General features: G+C 39.7%; 1 protein-coding gene across 7 annotated transcripts in view; it reads right to left on the minus strand.

Annotated features, from left to right (window-relative positions):
• The window catches only part of USP22 (ubiquitin specific peptidase 22), a 111,768-nt gene that overhangs the window by 89,268 nt on the left and 319 nt on the right, over positions 1 to 22,181 (minus strand). For 2 of the 7 annotated variants that reach the window (XM_072878578.1, XM_072878577.1), the window contains exon 1: positions 4,238 to 4,431. The exons of 2 other annotated variants lie outside the window; for them this stretch is intronic. Coding sequence is in view for 1 of the 5 variants with exons in the window: in XM_072878581.1 (XP_072734682.1) it covers positions 4,238 to 4,465 (228 nt within the window). In the remaining 4 variants the exon portion in view is untranslated. Of the gene's footprint in view, positions 1 to 4,237; positions 4,481 to 16,529; positions 16,576 to 17,113; positions 17,423 to 22,181 lie in introns of those variants that run through there. 3 more of the 7 variants (XM_072878583.1, XM_072878581.1, XM_072878584.1) reach the window with 3 other exon arrangements.

Below are 22,181 nucleotides of genomic sequence, written 5' to 3' on the forward strand. Positions count from 1 at the left end.
AATAATTAAGATAAGTAGTGTTTCATTTACCAAGAGAGCATCTGTACAGTAACGCTGCAGACTGTTTTCAGAAAAAAAACCTACTCAGATATGATTTACAGTTTATCTTATCAGAAGAGTTTAAGGGTACTTGGGCACACATGCATTTTCATGTAAAGCAGAACACAGAAGAGACAACTTCAGTTGTATGAATATAATAATTGTGTTATTTAAATAATCTATTTGGAAAGCAAAAATTATAGATCTGAGGACTCCCAACTGAAAGACACACAACTCAAAACTGGAACATGCACTGGTGGAACAAATTGCTTTTTAACTCCTATGGCAAACATGACCGAGCTATTTGCAGACAGCAATTGTGACAAAATCAAATAATCTTTTTTGATCATCCAAACAGAGACTGGGTGTCACTGGCATCTACAAAGCCAGACTGGGCCGTAGTCAGTGACCTCGTAATTCTGTTTAATGGAATCTCACTAACATGGCTGCCATGATTCAAACAAGCTACAAGAAAAGGAAGTCTCCTCTTTGCCAGCTAAACTCCTATAGTCTGTCTAATGATGAAGCAGAACCCACTGTTCCTCGGGACACTTGCTCAGGGACAGCAGAGCTTACTCAGAGCTATGAAGGAAATACCTTGAGTCTGAAAACAGGATGGGAAAGCAATATGCAAGCAGCCTTCCGAGTACAGCTTCAGATTTGACACAATGCTCCAAAACGGATGGGAAAAGAAGGCTCTAGCATTCACATACTTAGGAAAAGATTACTGCCATGTCTATGATAGAAAATACTGACATCTTCACGATAATCCTCAAATATGGAGCTTGTGCACGTGTGGAGTTAGTTACACCAACATCAGTGTAACTATTCTGTGTACCAATGTAAAACTGCCTGTGGTATGAGAATTTATTAAAAGATTGAACTTTCATCTCTAGAAAACTAGAGATGAAGCTGGATCACCAGATCTTTTAAATTCTCAAGAAAACTAAAAAGCATTACTGGAAAAAAAGCAGTAGCTGTAAAATCTCACAATCCACTGTGCAAACAAGTTGCTCTGTTATTTGGTTTAGAATGTAAGGTGGTCATCTGAAACAGAAGGGCTTTTGCAGTTCATACAAAAATTATTCCTGGACTAGCCCAACAGATCTCCCTAAGGCGTAGCTCTTTGAACATCAGAATTTCAAACTTGCAGGTCAATAGGTAAACAAAAGAGGTAAGCAAAAATCTTGTTTCCTTGCAGGAGTGGGGGGAGGAGGTGCTAGGTAAAGAGGAAGAGGAAGAGAAAGCAGTCCTATACAGATGGATTCCAGTTACTCAAGACTGCTTGGCAAGCAGATAATGGGTCGAAATAACCAGAAGTCCATTTAGAGATAAGAAATCATTCTGCAGTTCTTCAGAGAAGGGATTATTACCACTCAGGATTTACAAGCATTACAAGATGGTCAGCTGCAACACCTTAAAATACAGATTTGCTATGTTTGATAAATATTCAAAATACAGTCCATCCTCACCAGCCATTGCACTGCACATTCAGTATAAAACAGGGGTTTGGAAAATTTACAACAAATCCTCCATTATCTTAGTCACAAAGTAACTAAAAAAGTGGGTCCTTTCATATTTTACATATTGGTCAGACTTCACCTCTAACAATCAACATAATAATGAAGATTTTGCAAATTTTAAAATTGACTAAAATATTACAAGCAGCAGCCTGGAAAGACTGACCCCTCCTTTGCTTTTCTTCCTAACACATTTCTGATAGAGACTAAAGAACAACGCTCTACAGTAGTAACTTTTCCAAAGTGGCCACTATTTCCATCATTCTTCAACGAGACTCTGGGGAAGGGAGCAGAGGAATAGTGTATGCATGTACAAAAACACTACCTGTTCTTTGCGGCACTTTCATTTTTCCATCTTTACAGCAAAAGAAAATACTCTCTCTCCTTGGGCAGCTAGATCCTGCTTCTACTAAGGAAAAAAGTCAGAAACAGCAGCTATTTCAAGGGATAGCAGTTCCTTATTCCAAAGGTTTTATGCAGCTCTTTTGCTGACAAATATTCTCTTCGAAAACCGGAAAAAAAATTCAGAGCAACCACTAATATTGTATGTAATTAAAAAAAACCCACTAAATTCCTCTTTAAATCAAAAAAGGAGACAGTAACACTGACAGACATGCACATCCAAAGAAGTTACCAAAAAAAGATAAGGGGGGGGAAGTTATGTATGTGGTCTAGCTGTGCTGCTCTGACAAAACACAGCAGACCTTGAATCCTCTTTAATTGATCTTTAAATTAGTGAACCTGATTCTTAAGAAGACAGAGAAGAAAGATTCTGTACTATACTGGATACCACACACCTTGAAGTAGCTCATATTACATTTTATTACATTACATTCTCCACTTTTCCTTCACAAGGTTAAGTAAATTACATTGACCGTATATGTATTTTTAATATACATATATACATACACACACACAAAAACTAATTAAAGTAAAAAATCCATGGCAATGATATTCTGTGCAATGAAATGAAGTATTAAACCCTCAAAATTCAAGTTAAGACTTTAAAAAGTTAAGATTTGGAAACACATTTATGTTGGCCAAAAATACCTCTGCGCTCTACCGAACAGCAACATCACAAAAAAGAAATAAATAAGTGTTCTTACAGGCTTCTAAACACCAAAACACATTTTCTCATCACACAGCTCTGGTCTCTCATGATACGAGATAAAGTTCAATAGGAGTCTTCCATGAGACATGGGGATTGAAATAATAAGTTTTAAAACTATTCACAATAATTGTTTGCATTTTTAGTAAAACAATACAGATGAAATCACTGTATGATTAACACTAATACAACAGAAGAGTGAGTGTTCATTGTACCAGTACTTAATAACTGAACATAGACTGACTGGAACAACCCAAGTGACATTTTTCTTCTTTTATGTTTAAGATAATACCGTGGAGAAGGAGAAAGCTTTACCAAAAGTAACTACTAAACCTGCCTTTACATACATTTTTTTACTTTGTTTTAATTACCTACAGATACACATACGTCTACATATAAAACACCAATTCAATGCAAGACACTGCCTGACAGACGAGACAGAACAGTGCAAAAAGTTTAATGAAGCACAGGCTTAAGAAAGAACCAACCACGCACTTCAAACACAGAGACTGCTAGCAAAACTAATAAAATTAATGCTTTGTTTGTTGATCATACACGAATTACAATTACAGTTTTATTGCTCTGTATTTTGTCCAAATATACCCCTGTGTACCTTGGCACAAATCTATGCTTCAAAAATCAATGGAGTAATTAGAAAAGCTGTCGAAAATTAGTACATCGAGTAGTATTTCCATAATTTCTCCTAAGAAATTATTAACAGAGATTAGATACCAAGAGCAGTGCTTTTGAGGGATGTAAGACTATACTCATTTCGTTTTCCAATTAAAAAAAAGTTATTATATCCAACTGGCCTCCCAGCAGCCAATATAATGGTACTTCAAGATTCTCTCTAAAAAACAAAGAATGGTGTTAGAGGCACAAAATCTTACATGCTACCACAGCACAAAAGTGACAGGTTCTTGTTTTTCAGACCAATAGAAAAATTATATTTTGTTAAGTGGTTTTAAATTTGAATTTCAACACATGCATGCATCAACAGAGAAAGTTATCAGTTATGTTTAACATGCAGCTACACAGACTTTGCACAGAATATCAGCATTTAAAAGAAATACAAAAAAAGCAAGAAAGTCCATCCATGTGAAAAAGCTGTGTTCATGCAAACAGGGAGGCTAAGTCTACACAATAATTTCTGCTGACGTTATAACGTCCTTCAGGGAAATGAAACTTGGCCAACAGTGTCTGCTCCAAGGCCTCACGTTAGCAATCTTGCATGAGAACACACTGCTGGGACAGACAGAATCAGCTATACCACCAAAAACCACACCAACAGAATCAAGCCAAAATCATACTTCACCTCTGAGACACAGAGGAATAGTTACCCTGAACAGTACTCTGGCTTGTTGCTTGAGCAGCGAGTCACTAGAGTTACTTCCCTGGTGTGTCCTCACTGCTTACACCAGGGGTTTCCTGAACCATCCCTATTATGATACTCTCTTCCCCCATCATCTCCCCACCCAAACCAAAAGGCTTTCCTTCCAACTCTTCTACCTTCCCTCACTTTGTATTAGATGTTGTATGGGCTTCCATCTCTCATTTTCAGTTTACTTACTTTCCATACAGAAACTGAAGAAAGGTTTTTTTGTTGTGCTAGAAGGTAATAATTTATATCAGGTGGATATAAGCAGAAGACGGAACTGCAGAGAAGCCTGAACAAGCCAAAGGACAGATGGCATGGGTTCTGTGTGTCCTGCCTTCCCTTCTGAATTTCAGTTCTCTCCCCAAACCAACATGGATGGTCTGCCGGTATCCACAGCTTCCCCTCAAGTAGGGAATCCATCTGATGCAATCTCAAAAGTTACCACATTGCATTCCAACAGAGAAACATCATCAAAAGGTAGGACTCCACAAGCTCTGCCCCAAAGCTGCAAATGACTGAGGTCTGAAATCAATCTGTTCAAGCAAATAGATAAGCTTAATGCTTCTTTTCTCCCAACTGAACAATTTAATTTCGGAGCGGGGGGAACAGCTGCTTTGGACTTGAAGATCTGAAACTGCAGTCTCACTGGGAAAGAGAGAATTAGGGTATTCATCATTATTTGCTTTCCTTGTTCTTCCCCATACTACAGGAACATTAACAGTTTTCAGAAACTCTTAATTATTTATTGCTCCCAACATACTAACAAATATTCTTTGGCAGATGAGGTGTACTTTTTAGTATGCTCTTCCATTGACCTAGCTGATCCCTGTTTCCAGAACTAAGATAGACTTACCAACACCTTCTGCTGGTTAGGGCATTAGCTGGTATACTGACAGCTCATTAAAGCTCCAGACTCCTTACCAAAGTTAACATAAAAGCAGAAGTTTGTGCATGCTTGGCATTGGTAAAAAAAAAAAAAGTTGTATTCGCCATTAAAAAGAACCACAGTGCAATCTGCATTTTGGTAAGAACAGAGAACTCATCTTGCAATTTGCTCTAAACAAATCCCTGCTTCTGCACTCACAGAAACAGTACCAGTAATAAATTCAACATCTATAACGCACGTGGCAAGACATATTCAGCCTCAATCTATCATTTACTCGGACGTGTCAGTGGAGTCCAGAAATACAACAGACAACTCAACCTTTCTCTAGTCAGCTCTGAAGAGCTGTGCAGGCTACCCCAGCAGCAGGATATAGTTGTCTGGGCTCTTAAAGCCTCTGTATACAGAAAAATGAAAAGCTAATACCTATGTACAAACCACAGCATTGGGATGGGGGTGACAAGGGAAAACATGGGAGTGGGGGAGCAAGTTAATTACCAAGTCTTTTACCTGAGCAAAAACCAGAACTGCCCTGGCATACTTCACTTGAAAAACCAGTTAAGAGCTTGAAGCAAAACCAGGGGAGGATTCTTGAGGAAATTACTACAACTGCAAATCATCAGTAATCTCATATAGAGTAGAGCAAAAGTATTACATGAGATCCCATACAAATTTCTAGTTCCAATCTCTTGCTTTGTTTCTATGGTTATAAACATGTGCAGTGTTTTGTGGACAAATACATGGTCTTTACACTTTACAGCGGGATTAAAGAATTTGAGAGTACTGCCTCAGGCCTTCTTGAGAGTATCAGGAGTTGCTTAAAAGCTATCCCTGCCAAGTAAAGAGGTGGTTTACTCAGGCCTAAAAGAAGTCCTTCCTAGTTCTGATTTTCAAGATAGTGTTTTCCTATAATCTGGTAGTACAAATAATTGAGGCACAAAGAATGAAAAGTAGGGAAGGCTGCATGACACACATAATTTGGGTAATACTAGAACAAACTTTCTGACACCACATTTTTGCCTGGATCTTGACCTATGGGAACACATTCATAATAACGTAACTTCTATGGCAACTTCTCTTAAAATATAAGAGAAGATAAAATTATTCATGACACAATGCCTAGCCACTGGACATTATGATATTTATGCTGGAAATACACTGGCAAAAGCATATTAGCAAGTTTATGTCTCACTAAACAATCAGTAAATCTCACTCCCCTGGTAATCAAACACCACTCTGCACAAAAAATGTAGTTTTTTCAGAAGCTATCCATTAAATAACTTGCATTTTTCTACAGCATGTATATGAGGGCAAATGTTAAGTTGTTCTGGGGAACCTCAGCTCCTGTACCAAAAAGCCACCAATTTTCCTCTTCAGAGCTCTACGTCTCAAAGACAGAACAGCTACTGATGTAAGGGCTTACAGAAGCCTTACAAGGGACAGATGTGACCAAATAACAGTGGTGACCTGTACTCTGTGATCTGGCTTACAGTATCATCTTCCAGTGGGCCGAAAAAACAAGGAGTTTGTAAGTTACAGCTATAAATTCCAGGAACAGGATAAGTAACCTTGGGTATTTAGAGCAGCCTAGAATAAAAATTCCAAGTGAGAGAAAATTATAACCACTTAACCTAAAGTAGTTGTAACTACACCAAACAGCATTGTACAGGCCAGCGCCTAGATATGCTGGCCATTATCAAACAAGAGTTCACAACATTTCCCCCTCTTTTGAAAGGTTGTAAGGACACAGATGGCAGAAGAAGTTACAGTTCTTCAAAATCAAACCAATCTAGTCATTAGCACATGTTCTTAAAGAAAACATAAAACTTCCACAGCACCTAACTATTGCTGAATAGTTAGAGAGAACACAGAACTATAGAGAACACAACTAAAACAGCAAGGGAGACACTGTTTAATTCCTTTTTAAATTCCCCTCACCCTACCTTAAAAGCTTTCCTTCCTTTTTAATCTGAACACAAAATAGAACTTCCCTACAAGCAAAACCAGAAAAATTAACCATGATCGGAAGTTCATCTACCTCTTTACCAGTGCTTCACAGGAATGTGTTTCACTGTAAAATAGTTTTTCCTCCCTGAAGTCAGAGCAGTCATAAAAAAGGGGGAGGGGAGGTTGATTGCACTAGTTCTACAGCATCTGGCTATGCAATAAGACTCTCGAAATAATTTTCTCTAGTGTAGCATATAGCCAACAAATCTGGCAAGAAGCAACTTTAAGCATGTGTTGCTGTGACAGCAATGAATTATCACCCCAGTCTGCAAGCAAGATTAACACTTACAACCTTGGCATGAAGAGCAGTCTGCTCAGATAGTGTGTCAGGACTAGTGCTCCATGATCAGACTCGAAAGGGTGGGCTCACGTTAAGAAATTAAGAGCACAGAAATGAAGACATTTGCCTAAACTATAAACAAACAGATAATTTCTAGGGGAAAAGGCAGTGTACAGCCAAAGAAGTAGGAACACCAAGGGAAACTCGAGGTATGGAAGAAAAAAAAAAAAGAAAAAGCAGCCATTGAAAAACAAGGTACTGCCTATGACAGATGACGTGCTCCAAAGAACAGTTACAGAACAAAAACAAAAATTAGAAAACAGCCGACCAGATTTCTCCTGCTTAACACAAAAACATTAAATTATCCAGTCAAACCATCCTGACACAAAATAAGCTTCTCTGAAAGCTAGGTACAAATTGTAGAAAAAAAGCAATCACTGACTCCAGCTTAGGAGGTTACTCATGCTGTGTTACAGAGTTTGTCAAATCTTTTGTGTTCTACAACAGTACATGTCATTACCTGTGAGTTAAGTGCAGATTCAAAAACAGCTTTGGCCTCATTGGAAGGTGAGAGATGACATTACATCAAAACCAACTCTACTAAGGAGTTCTGTTTGGCAGATTCATGGTCATCCATTCCACTTTTCCAGCTAACTGACCACAAAGAGAAGAAACCTGAAAACAAAGCTCCTTACCACAAGTTTCTTAAAACAAAAACTGCAGAGGGAAGTGAAGAAAGCCATGAAGGTGAAGAAAACATGGTGGAATCACCTTCCTGCTTGAACACTCACCATACTTAGCCCTTCTTTTGCTTTGCAGAATTGATAGGACTACAAAGGATGACTTCTGCTCTTTGATCTGGTTTACTAGAAATTTTTCTATAAACACAGTTATGAGATTCCACCAATCATCAGCTTCACCTCTGACGCAACTTTGCTTCATGAACCAGAAGAAATGTATAATATTAATGCTGATAGAATTGATTTCACAGATTGTATGTTCTACTTCCAAGATCTTAACTTGAAGGAAATACTTCAAGAAGTTAAGCAGTGTGAGTTGAAGCATATGAATAGGTGAGGTTAAAGGATTCAGCACTGAGGAAAACCAGGACAAAAGGATTTCACTTCTTAAAAAAAAATCTAATTCACGAACTATTAGTAGTAGCTGGATATAAAAGTATCTTAAAGTCACAGGAACAGTCTAGTGGGCATCACAATCAGCATGGTTTTACATAGAAAACAGCTTTCTGCATGACAAAAGGAAAATTTTACAATTTCCCTGAAAAGCTTTATTTCAAACACATACCTGTAAGTAGATACAACATACCTCCAAACTCTCAAATATGACAGCATAAGAAAGAATTAAGAGAACAATGTGTGTTGAGAATTTTGTAAGGAAGTTACTACAATTCATCTATCTTGCTAGGAAATTAGCTCCAATTCTCTGAGATTAGAAGCTCCTCTGTAAGTAAAAAGGTAGGAAAGATGTTGTCTAGCAAAGAGGAGTAAACACTGAGTTGAAACAGATCCTGTAACTGAAGTCAGTTTGGAAAAATCTACTTTGTAAAGAAATCAGGGAAGTGCAACTAAAGCTTTTTAATATTGGCTTGTAATGATGAAATGAATGCTGTATTGGCTGGGAAGGCCAACCTTCATCCAAGGGACACAGTTTAGTGCGAAGTCTCCACAGACTGGACGTCGGTCTTCTGGAACAGGGCACTTAAGCTCCGCTGGACTGCTCTGAAACACTAATTAATTCATACTATTCATAGAGATCATACTTACTGCTGCCATCTATGGTTGATCACTCACGAAAACAAAAAACAAACCAAATCAATCCTAACAAAAACACATTATCCCCCAACTCCTGCAAAATTACAAGGGGGCTACAATACAAAGTTCTGTTTTTAACTCCCTCAGAGCAGCTTGTAAATTATTTCTCACCATACTTTTCCTCCCAGTACTTCAAGTTAGCATATCTTTCATGATAGACATAGCCTTAAATCACTTGTCTTTGGTAACAAAGACAAAACAACAACTCCCAAACCTACATAATGTCCTATGGGATCACAAAAATACCAGCATTCTGTCTTCAAGAGCAGAGACAGATACTATTTAGGTTGGAATAAGATAGCCACTGCTTTCTGTGGTCCATTCTCCTTCTAGTGCACTCCTCCAGCACAGATAGTCATTGGAGCAAGGAAGCTACAGGGCACATCCTTCCTTGCCTATTCCCACTAGTATCCATACAGTTCTGGAGGCTGACAGGCCTTTTTTTTGCCTCAAAGTAAGTAAATTGTTCTTCTGAGGAGAAGAGCCTTTTTACATACTATCATGTTGAGTTTATTAGCTTATTTAAATCAGACACTTGAAATATCTGACCAGAATAGGCTTATGTGCCTCAATTGGGGTTTTTTTTCAGCTACAGTTCAGCATGTTGGGTTATATCAACTATCTGTGCAGCAAATGCCACCAGAGTAAAATCCAAGCTTGACAGCTATTTTGGGCTGCTGGATTAGAAGTGTTAGCTGCATTAATGGGGCAATGAGAACAAAGACTTCTGTGGCAAGAGAGTGACGAAACACCGGGTAAGCTGGTGTATCTCAGCTCCTCTAGAGAACGTCTACTGTTTGAGCAGTCATCAGGTAATATGAATCTTCAAGGAGTTTCACCCATTTACTGTCCTGATCTCCACAAGATGGAAATCTTCAAACACATGGTTTTTGTGGGGTACATCATCTGCAGATGAGGCTATTCTGCTGTGGCTGCGAGACTACTCTGACTAAGCTTGTTCTTGAATACAAAGGCGGCCACAGGGCTGAGGTGGACCAGCAGGCCTACTCAAATATAAAGCAGTAATACCAACAACAGATTTCACTGGTATTCTAAGAAATAAATTTCTTTCAGTAAAAACTATAAAGTCAACTCACCAAATGAATGGATTAAAACTTCTTATATCTTTTGTTTTAAGCATGTTTAAAGTTGTCACTCAGGCAGTAAAATGAAGGGGTTTGTTTTGTTTTAATTAAAAAAAAAAGAAAAACCATCAGTATTAACAAGCTTTTTCTTGTCTGGATATCTTATAGATAACAGCATTTTTCAGTAGTCAGGAAAAAAACAGGACAACACATCAGGAAACACCACACTTGCTCAATATTAAGATAGATTTTTTTTCTATTTTATTATCTGTACAAGCTATGGAATTCAACATTTCACAGATACAGTATAGAAGCATAAAACTAGAAAGGCAGCGATGCTAACACACTCCAAATGTTTCAAAAGCTGAATCCTGTATTATGCATCTCCTCAAAAAAAAAAGAAGACCCACAGATGCCCTAGTCCAGTCCTTTCCACGGCTGCACCAGTACAAGAGCAGCTGGGTACCAGCACAACCACTTGCCCAAGGACGCCCTGATGTGGTTGCAGAGCTAGCACCTCTCCTCGACCCTAGGAAGCATGTTAGGGTTTTACTGGAGTGCTGCTATTCTCCTTCTGTCTCCATCTGGCACACCAGTCCCGCAGGGCTGCAGCCAGCTGGCACAGCTCAGAACAGCCCTGGGGCTGCTCTAGACTACACAAGGAAGCAGGCCAGAGGAAAATCAGTACCATAAAGAGCTAATCTACAATCCCATTATCCCATCATTCTCAACTATATGCAGCATGAGCATGATCTAGACACATGCCCCATGACCAGATGCTTTAAACCAAAAAAAAAAAAATTAAAACATCTTAACAGATATTGATTATAAAAGACAGAAATCTTAACTTAGAGACAGGCCTGTTTAAAGAGGGAAACGAGTGGCTCATAACTTGATTACTTAGAAAAACACTATTAATTTCATTAAATTAAATGTAATGTGAAAAGTGGATTTTCTGTAATAGCTGATCACAGATTACAGGCATTCTACACTCCCTGGTTCATTTATTTTTCACAAGGAAACTGGAGTAGAAGCAAATGATTTGCATACTGGAATAAATTCTAATGACTGCAAACATAAGACAAGTTTCACGTATCAGGCTCAGCACACACTAGTACATCTGTGAAAGCATGCAATACTTACAATACCAGGTACAATCGCACAACTGTAGTAGTAACAGAGGTCTACCTTCATGGAACCTTTCAAATGAAGTTAGTATTAGCCACACTTTCCAGAAGAAACCATTAGTACATGGAGAACATTCAAACACAGTCAATCTGTCAGTGGCAAAGTGGCACACTGGCAGCAGTGGTTACTCAAACTGCCTTACACAGCCTCCAAGCGTCACCACTCAAGTCCTCTGCCATCGCCCAGGCACTCCTCTCCTCAAGCTACCAATGCTACAGCTGTTTGTTCAACCCTACGTTGACACATAACAGAGCCAATTCAGGTGAAATATTATTAAGAGGAGAAAAAAAAAAATCTTTTTCATCCTTATCTGTTCTTTCTGGTTCACAGCACCATCGCACCAACACAATGCAGCGAATGGTACCACAGCAAGAATATGCAGCCAAGAGCTGGTACTTCCATAGACTGTTAAGGAAAGACACACACATACACCCACAGCCAAGGAGCTGGATTTCGTGTTCCCCACTCACTAGTTTTTGGTGATAATGCACAGAAAGGTCCAAATGTCACATCTTTTGCTCTCCTCTGGTAAATCAAATATTGCCCTGTCCTGTATCTGAATGGCATTTTTGTGATGCAAACCATTTGCCAATTCCATCACACACTTGTGTTTCACTAGTTCCCACATATATAGCTAGTTCTTAAATTTTAATTCAAGCTTTTAAAATTTGTCAGATTTGCTAACCTGCCTTTTCCTCCTTAAACTCATTTTCTTGTGTTCTTTTTTTCCACTGCTTAAAACAACTTGTCTGCAAAACAGCTTCAATCTACAGGTACAATGTGCTTACAGAATTAAATTGCTTGCTTTATAAAGAATTGCTATAATAAAGTAATTCTTTGGGTTACCACTAAACTGGAGTTCTGTTTTTCTACAGTCAAACTTTTGCAGTACACAGCCTAAGACAGACAAAAAAACCCTCCACCTCCTACTGCCAGAAATCTTTCAATAAGGGCCTGAAAACTTGCATTCCAATTATGAGATGTCCCTGCGACCTCAGACATACCAGGATCTCTCCCCTCAAGTTTCCTTTTCGTAAAATACTTAACCACATAGATGAACAAAAGATTTACTTAGCATCATAAAGCAATTTCTCTAATGCTCCGTGTATATTTTTCATTTTTAAACTTGGCACTATTTCACAGATACACAGTGATACACTCCATACAATTACAAACTTTGGTACCATTCCATTGCACTTTGTGATTGAGATCCCTTCAATTAGCAAACAAGTGGTTGACAGTAACTCTTCTGCATGTGCAAGTCTGAATCAATTCTGATAACCGAATCAATGCGGACTAATTATAAAGAGATGCAGAAAAGAAATTGAATTTATTGGGGCAACAATAGAACTTAAACATCAAGAAAAGTTATAAGAAGCAGAATTACCATGCGACAAGGAAACACATCACTAAGGGTAGTAATATAACATTATGCTGGACAAAGTGTAAGACCAATTTCGTTAGGGAAGAGCCTCATAACGAGATAAGAGACTTGTTCCTCTTTATGCACATAACTGCAATAACTCTTGAAACTATTTTCACTGCTTTCCTCATTCTGTTCTCCACATCACTGTTAAGATCATCCCACAACCAAAAACACAAAATGTAGTCACAAATGACCAAAGAATTGAGTGTTAACCATTCAGATAAACATATCCGATAATTAGCTTTTGGGGGAGGATGCTTGCTAAGAGAGCATGACAAAAGTCAGCAACGTACAGAAAACAAGATTATATGAGACTTTCACCCTGCTTATTAGCTGCCAAGCAGGACAGCGATCCAGTTTAAGAAGAAAACTGAGCAGCAATATGAAGATAACAAAGCACAGCAAAGAAAAACATAAAACCTTAAGACAAATTTTGCATTTGTCACTGGAGAGCACAGGGTCACAAAGCCTCACCTAACATAAATGAGGTACTGAAATCAGTCAGCTATCTCAGCTGTCTTCACTTATGAAGTCATCATACATCTGCTGTGCAATAAATCTTACCTTTATTTACCAAGTGTATTCTAAAGAATGTCCCTTAAAATCTGACTTGCATGCAATAACAAGCCTGAATGCACAGGACAGAAGCCCAAATTACAATTAGACAAACTTTGTGAAATAACATTACGTGGTTCGAAGACACAAGGAGAGGAAGATTAATCTTTTTTTTTAAAAAAAACAGAACAAACAGAAATTGAGGGGGAGGGAAGGCAAAAATAAAGGTTATAGCTGCTGTTTTCTCTCCTTGTGCTAACACACTGAAGTAATAGAATTCAAGTCTGTATTTCATGCAAAACAAAAGCCCTTTAAAAACAGAAGCAAAACATACATATAAAAGCCCTGGTAGTCAATTCAGTAAGATGAATCCAAAGTCAAACCCTATTTAAAAAAGGCTACTTGGATGCATGAATTTCTGAGTGACAAGCGAGGCAATCACCACAAATGGAACTCAGTGTCACATCGGTGTTCGATACTCCATCATCCCCATCACTTAACTATATTCAAGTACTACAGGGTCTTTCACATGTTTAGGCAAAAATAAAGTTATTAGTAATTTTGTAATTTTTACTGTTTGGATTTTACATACTACTTTTAAAATTGTATATTGACATATATATATATATATGGATGAAAACAACTTGGTTTAACATACTAGGGCAAGAGTTGCCACACAGAAATCCAGATTAAGCCACTAATGAAAAAGAAGAGATATTCTAATAATCTCTTAACTGCAACGTAAACTAATCATCTCTACAATTTAATTCTACATAAATACAACTCATTGAATTTATGAATAGTTACATTTTTACATCTTGCATGTGCAGAAGAGCTCAGCTGTGTGTGCAAACCAACTGCCACATTGCAAAAACAGCATGGTATAAGAACAAGACCACGTAAGTGTAGTTAAACCTAGGTTCTCTTTTCAGAGTTACTACTAAGGCAGCATCACATTCAGTGAGCTGCTTCTCACTACTACTTTTAATATGATATTTAATATATTTTACATGTTTAATGTCAGAATTTGTTACTGGACACCAGAATTCCCACTGGCCCCAATATTTATGCTAAAAAAACACAACATTTTTTAAATTTGTTGAAAACAACTTTTGTTACCACATCTACTTTTTTCTTTTTTTTTAATTTCACCTTGCCTAACACCCAATTTTTTAATTCAATTACAAATTTAATACACCATAGACCTTCACAGAAGTATTTCCCAGCGATATGCTGACATCACCAGTGATACTATGCAAAAGGCAGACAAGAAGAGCCATGCTAATTTCAAGCTCCATTAAACACAGGAAAGGAAGAAGAAGAGGGAAAAAGTTATCTTTACAAACTTGGAAAAGCAGCAGAGACAGACAGGAAAAAAATAAGAATTTTAAATTAGTGTTACATATCACTGAGAGGTTTTGAAAAAAAAAAAAAAAAACAACAAACAACTTGCGTAACATTCTACCCAAGTAGAGAACTGAAACAAAGTCGACTATTTGCTGTATTTCACACACAAAAGAATGTGACAAGACAGCCACTTACTGCTAATCAGTTACCAACTGATAAAAGTGAATCTCAGGTTACTTTGAGTCAACTGGTGTCTGGTAACAGTTCACTTTACTGATCATCAAATAGGTCTTGAAATAGATAAAATTATTCTTTTTCTTAAATGAGAGGTATCGACATGGTGGAAGCTGTCCTAGCACTAAAGTAAACCACAGATCATTCTGGAGTTGCTATGCAAGTTGCATGTGTTTTGAACCAAACAGAACACAGGTTAATTTTGCAATGAGTAACTCTTTACAACATTGATTATATTACTAGCTAATGCAGCAAAGTTCTTATCTTGAATTAAGCAGAGTGTACATAAAGGACTTCCAAATCAATATGTAAAAGAATACAACTACCAAGACAGAGTTAGCATCCAGTCAGAACAGATCTATCAGCTTCTAGAAGTGCTTCTGGTAAGAAAAGGTTCCCAATTCAGGCCTCTCGGATAACATATGGCTCTCCCTACGCTTCAGCACTGCTTGCTGACAACACACTCCAGGATAACATAATAAACTGTAATGTCATCATAGCATTTCACTCACTTACCTCCGTTGCCCATAGGTTAACAAGAGATTGGAGGTAGCTGCTCTAGGCAGCTCTGACCAAGCCTAGAAAGGCTCTAACAAAAATGGCTCCTTGCATGGTTAAAAAAAAAAGATTACTTTTTAAAAATATAGTTCTAGTAAATCCAGCAAAATGCATACAGGCCACCTTCAGACTGCCTTTCTTGTGATGCCACTGTAACTGATATGTAAGGAAGAGTATGTATGTTTCTCCTCACCTTCGATGCTGCCACGTGCTACAGACACATTATAAATACTTGGAGAACCATGGGAATACAAGAATTAAAACACCCAAACCCAACCTTTTCAAGTAGCTGTCAGCCAAATGAAATGGAAAGGTATGGCCGATAAAAAAGCCCTACATCTACCAGGAAAAAGACATCAAGAAACCATAGTTCCAAGTCAATCGCACATAAACAGGAAAAAACTATGGGTGCTAGGTTTAATATGAGAAAAACAAGCTTTTAAACCAGAGAAAGATTAACTCAGTTTAAAACAAATCAGCTACCACAGCCACCACTGGGAATCAAACTAACATTTGCAACAGCATTTGTTACAAAGCAGGATCCCCAGAGTATGTCCCAAAGGCAAACATACTTTTTTTTGCTCAGACTCAAGTAGCAGTAAGTCAGGAGAAGGGGAATCAGCAATTCACAAGCAGACAACTTCCACTATCAGTCAGTAGCATTTACCCGTTGATTTGTTACTCCAGTTACTAAGACAGAAAATCCTCAAATGAAAGGAGTGTAGAAGGTTTGAAACTGATTTGCAGCTCCGGTTTCATGTTAACGCTACAGATTAAGGGCTGAAACAAAAATGAGGATATCAGCTAACCTTTGTTTGGAGTTTAAAGCTTTGATGGCTTAAAATAAAGCTCAACAGATAGTCCAACAAATCAAACAAAGCCATTCCACTCTGCTCACCTTCACACTACTAGCCATCATTTCAGTTTGAAAGCTTTCAACGTTGCAACATCAAGCAAATAAGATCATTGACTGCAGACAAAATTAAAAGAGATGCTACAACTGCTCCCGACAAACAGCCTGGCTATTAGCAAACCCTGACTGCTGATAAGACTACAGAAAAAAATAAGGCAGCCTTCTTGTCCACATACCCCTATATTTTTCCTCCGTCAGCTTGTGCAGATCCATCTTCCTTCTCTGCAACAGGGAACAAACAAAATGCAGGAAAACTGCATTTATTGTGCTCATTTAGCTCTCCATCCATATTAAAAAATATAGAGAAGGAAATGGTTCCAATACAACCATTCTTCATAAGTCAGCTTCAATGACAGAGATTTGTGTAACCTTTAAATCAGACTGTAAGTGTTGACCCGAAAAAGAGATACGAACAAGTGTTTGGGTAAGTCCTGATGGTTCAGATCCCACAACTCAAGAATTGCTATTCATGACTGCAGAGGTCATGGCACAAGACTAATTCCTAACCTTTGGCCCAGAAATCAACCATTTATTTAAAAAAACATGGCAGAGGATACAAAATAGGGATTAACACCACTAGGAAGAGGAAGGCCTGGTATTATATTCTTCTTTGGCACCAAAGACAAACTCAGTGGAGCATTTTCAATCTGTCTTGTCCCACATACACAAGGCTCCACTGTGTATGGAGCTAAAATCTCATGTCTGGATGTGTCTCACACCAAATATCGTGTCTTCACAGCAAGAGGAAAGAGAACATTACCTTCAGCAGGTCTAAGGACCTTTCTACTCCTTAGAGGTTAAGAACTAAGGAAGATTGTTCAGTTATAAAACTGGAGACCTCCTGAACAGTGAAGCTTGCAGCTGATTTTGACACTTCTTATGGGCTTTCAAGGAGAAGGTAGTCCCCAGAACACATGGCAAAGAAGAACATCCTTCCTGAGTGAATCAGACAGGTCACACAAGCAGCCAAAGCGGAGTATGCAGCTGAAAAAGAGACATGCTTCTGGAATCCTCGACTCCTCTTTCAAATTCTCCACAGGTTTTGTAATCCAGAAGTTTGGTTCATATGCTAAAAACGTTAAAGAAAAACAAGCTAAGATTTCCTTATTAGTTTAAGCAATCAAAACACCGAGTCTGAGAAGGCTGCACAGCCTGGTAAGGTTCCTTGCCCATCTGTTATGGTACAAAGCAAATCGCCTAAGCAACACTCCCTGTTCCTGGACAGGTATATGGGGCAAGGCTGCAAGGGAGAAAGCAAACGAGCAAGCATGCCTCAACAGGCATTCGAGGAGAAGTTCCACCATTAGCTTACCCTGTGACTGCAAGGTCATTTTAGCAAGAACTTAACACGTTGATTTAGACTGTGAACCACAATACTTGCTACTGAAAACATGACATGGCATTTATTTGCTAAAATGATATTAAGCTTTTTCTACTTTGAAAGTTAGGAAATGAACCAAAGTAATTTCAGTTTTAAGTATCTATTAATCAATCACCTGTCAAATATAAGAAGGAACAAAGGACTGAAGTCCCAAGCACATGGGGAGAAGGATACCTGTGGAAAAGTCATCACCCATAAAAGAAAATGTTTCTCCATATCTGAAAGCATCAACCAGTCTGGAGGGTCCGTGTAAAGTGAGAATAATGGAAAGAACAACAGAAGCTCTCAAACAGGAAGAAATATGCTAGAACGCACCCGCTGTCAATGACAGTGTACAACCCCTGACAGGCAATTATTCTTTGATCTATTGGCAGAAGCACAGAACAAACATTCTGAAATTCCAGATAGGACCTTGTGCGTATCATGACTGTGGTCATAATGAGCGGTTTACTTTTATCATTGAGAACATTTTCAGAGCAGGGATAATAAGAACCATTCAGAACGAGAAAGACAGTTTTCCTCCAAGGTGTATAGTCCAGTAAGACAGAATTTAATTGTAAATTCAGCTGCCCTTCAAGCACTGAAACCATTACTTCGCAACTCCTAGACACAAAGATGCATCTACATGTCTAAATGCTCACTGATGAGGACCAAAAACTACATTCAGCACTGCAAAACAGATTTTTCTCATCTGTAATTCTACAGGAATAAGCAAAGCGTTTCAAGTGTGACCCTACAGAAAAATGGAAAAAGCTGACACAAAGGGCTGGCAGTAAGTCTTTTTAGCATCCTCTGTCTGTTCCATAATTCCTGAATGGGAGGTAGTGGTGTCAAATTTAAGGACCTCTTATACAGTGTTACTTAATTAAGTGTGAGGTAATTTCCACATCAAAATATTCAAGGTAAAGTCCATGACCTACAGAAACATGAGCTTTGCCGTCAGCTTATTAAACAGATTCTAACTATCACAAATTAAAAATCAAGAGTCACAGGTCAAAGCCCTAAGGCCAAGACGGTCAACCCTAATTTTGTGCCACTTTACATACAACTTAAGCCCTGAAATCTAGTTCCAACTTTTAGTCACAATTATTACAATTTCAAGAGCCATCCTTCAGATTTCTTCCTCTATCCCTTTTCCTGTTCCACTCTTCAGTATGACAGACAGGTTTCGTCTTCGCTTAGGCTTTACCATCAGCAACGCATTTACAGTATGGCAAAGCCTTTGCCTAGAACAGCACGTACAACGATGCTGCACTTTACTACTTTGGCCAAGATGCAGTGAGGCGAGGCAAGCTACAGCCTCGCTCCTTCGTGTAGATACAACGATGCACCATGACGACAGCTCAAATCCCACTGTAGACAATGCTTCAGAAGCAAACGTACTCCTAAAACCTTCACCAGAATTCCAGTACCTACAAAAGTATATACATAATTACCTCTCGCTTCTGACTGAGAATTCAAATACACGTTCAGGAGATAGCTTTCCAACTATAAACTGTGCTTTACAGCTATTCTATTCAAAACTCCGGGTGTAACGCATACTGAACCGAGAGCTGAAGCTCATAAAAGCTGATTTGCAGAAAAGGTACGTATTAAAAACGAATAGCAAACAGCAAGCAGCATTAAAATGGTCTTCCAAAGCATAATGCAGTAGGCAGCGTAGGTAAGGCGGGAGGAACGGACACTTTCTGCCCCCTGCAGTTCCCATCGCTATCTAGATTTTTAAGACAGCCTTAGGAGGGATCATACATTACCATTCTGCAAACCTAACCATTTACATCTGCCTATCACCAGACAACCAAGACATTTTTGACAGCTAGGTTCATCTGACTAGCAGTTAAATTGACCAACGCTTCCCATTCACGATCAACTACGTATGTCGAATGTTTTCCGTGATAAATGAATGATGTGACTGTCCTTGATTTTGCAACAGAGAAGAAAATCACCTCTCACCAAACCTTTAATTTGACCTCATAATTTTGATTAGGATTAAGAACAAGAATCCTCACCAATAAACAGGTACTCTTAAGCAGTCAGAGCTATGATCCTAAAATATATACATAGACATACATAATATATGTACATATATAATCTTAAAGGACAAAGGATTGTTTTCTAGTTATTAGACTATAAACATGCCTCCAAACAGAAAACACCATTTATCAAATTTTACATGTAAAACTGTAAGCCATACATATGGACAGAGAATTTCAGTAAAGAAAAATTCCATGGAAGAAGGTCTCATGTCCATATGTAGGAGAGGTAAGTACCGTAACTGTCGCTTATATACTCTCTTCAATCTTTACGAATATAGACTGGGAACTGAATCCCAAACTCAGCTAGCCAAAATGTTTCCCTATATGTGATCGTGTACTCCCTATACGTGATCGTGCCAGGTTGGCTGAATTCAGGAGTCCAACTATTTTCAGACTGGTAACCTGCTTAAAAAAGGGGGGAAAAAAGAACATTTTTAGCATGTATTTGGAAAACTGATGTTTTCCATGAGACGATAGATAATTTTGAAACAATCCTGTTCTGCTTTATGAGCCTGGCTGTGCAAAGAGGAAGTGAGAACAGATTGATTACAATGGAATATTATTTATTTCCAGCTGTTTTGCAAGCAATGATGAACACATCACTACCATTAGATTTCAGAAGAAAAAACCCAAACTGTTGCAGCATACAAATGGTATGCAGGTTACAAAGGATACTCCACATTAAACAAAAAAGCTGAAGTGGTAATTTTGCTAATGAAATTTTTTTTTCATTCTTCCACGTAACACTTGATAGATACTTGTCTGAGATATCTTACATCACTTGTCATTTTTTTTCTTCCACAGCACATGTATGTTTTTTTCCTCCACTTAAGTTATAAGTACCACTTATTATATATCAATTTGTATTTTGACACACTAAAGGCTAAATAAAACCAGTTTTTGACTAATATACTTCATAACATTGACTTGTAGGGGATTATAAATACTGAAAACAAATATGACTATATTTTGCAGGGCTATCCAAGTAACTAAATACATTTAAAACATGCTGCTTCTCAGCTTCCATTTCTCCCTCTAAGTAAAAAAACTGGGAAACAGGAATGTCCTGAGAACATAAACGGAACACAGAAAAATGGTTAGCCACCTCACCCCTGAAGTACATCTTTCATACTCTAGGTCTATTACGAACAATAAGCTGAGCAGCTTAATGCAAAGCAACTGGGATCAGAAAGTTTTCAACGGGTTCCTTCAACACAAAGACAACCTGTGCTGTCCCAAAAAACAGGTTTTGCTACATGTAGCTGTTGCGCTCCCCTCCTCAGTCATGAATATGATGACTGATAGAAATCTGCCAAGTCACTTTGAAGTAAAAAGTAGGAAAAACTAGGGAAAACAGTAATTAGTTGCATAGTTAAGAGAGAAGTCCTCCAGAAGCATGCATGTGGATAAGGGATGTAATTTTAGAAGATACGTGGGAAAAAGTGCTCTTCCTCTCGCATTTTGCCTCATTAACGCGGATTTTTTTCCTGGCGTTTGCCTGCGCAGTGCATGCCCCAAGCACCAACACACTCCGAGAGCAAACTCCCCTCTCCCTTTCCGTGTACTCCAGGCTGAGCCAGTTCCTTTCCTCCCCCCGCCCCACTAGGGCAGGAATCCCCTTTTCCAAGTGGATTATCAGAACCAGCAGCTTGCTTTTTTTTTTTTTTCCTTTAAGAAAAAAAAATAAATAAACCAGCGTCGTCCCCCTCCCCGCCTCCGGGACCCGCTGACACGCTCCCAGCCATTGTGCCTCCCCGCTCTCCCCACGCACACGCCACACGCCGCCCTGCTCCGGCCGGCCCCGCCGCAGCCCCCCGGGCTCGGGCGCGCCCCCGCGGGGCTCCCCGCCGCGCCCCGGCGGCACAAAGCTCCGCCGCAGGCCGGACGTGCCCGTTGCCCCGGGCCTCCCCTCCCCCGCCCCGCCGCCGTATTCCGGGAAACCCTCGCTGCCTCCCGCACCTCCGGGAGGAGGCGGCGGCGCTGCGGAACAGCCCCGCTGCGGAAAGCCGGCCCCGCCGCCGGGGCAGGTGGCAGGGAGGGAGGCCCCCCGGCGGGCGCCGGGGCCGGCTGCCTCCTCCATCCCGGTGACCGGCCCCGCTGTACACACACACCACAACCACCCCCCACCCCCCCGCCCCGGAGGCCGGAGACACCGACCGCTTCCTCCTCCCTCCCTCCCCCCACCACCGCGTGCCGGAGCCCGGGCCCCTTCCCTGCCGGCGGGGCGGGGACGGGGCTGGGGGAGGCTCGGGCCCACCTGCCCCGCGGGGAGGGAGGGAGGGAGGGCCGGCCGGCGGGCGGGGGACCCGTCCCCTCCCCGCGCCCGCGGGCAGGCCGAGGCGGCAGAGTGCGTGTGAGCGGCGGAGGGAGGGCGGGCGGGTGGGTCGGTGGAGGGAGGGAGGGAGGGGAAG

Source organism: Ciconia boyciana, chromosome 13 (genome assembly GCF_034638445.1).
Source record: "Ciconia boyciana chromosome 13, ASM3463844v1, whole genome shotgun sequence".
NCBI classification, from domain to species: domain Eukaryota; kingdom Metazoa; phylum Chordata; class Aves; order Ciconiiformes; family Ciconiidae; genus Ciconia; species Ciconia boyciana.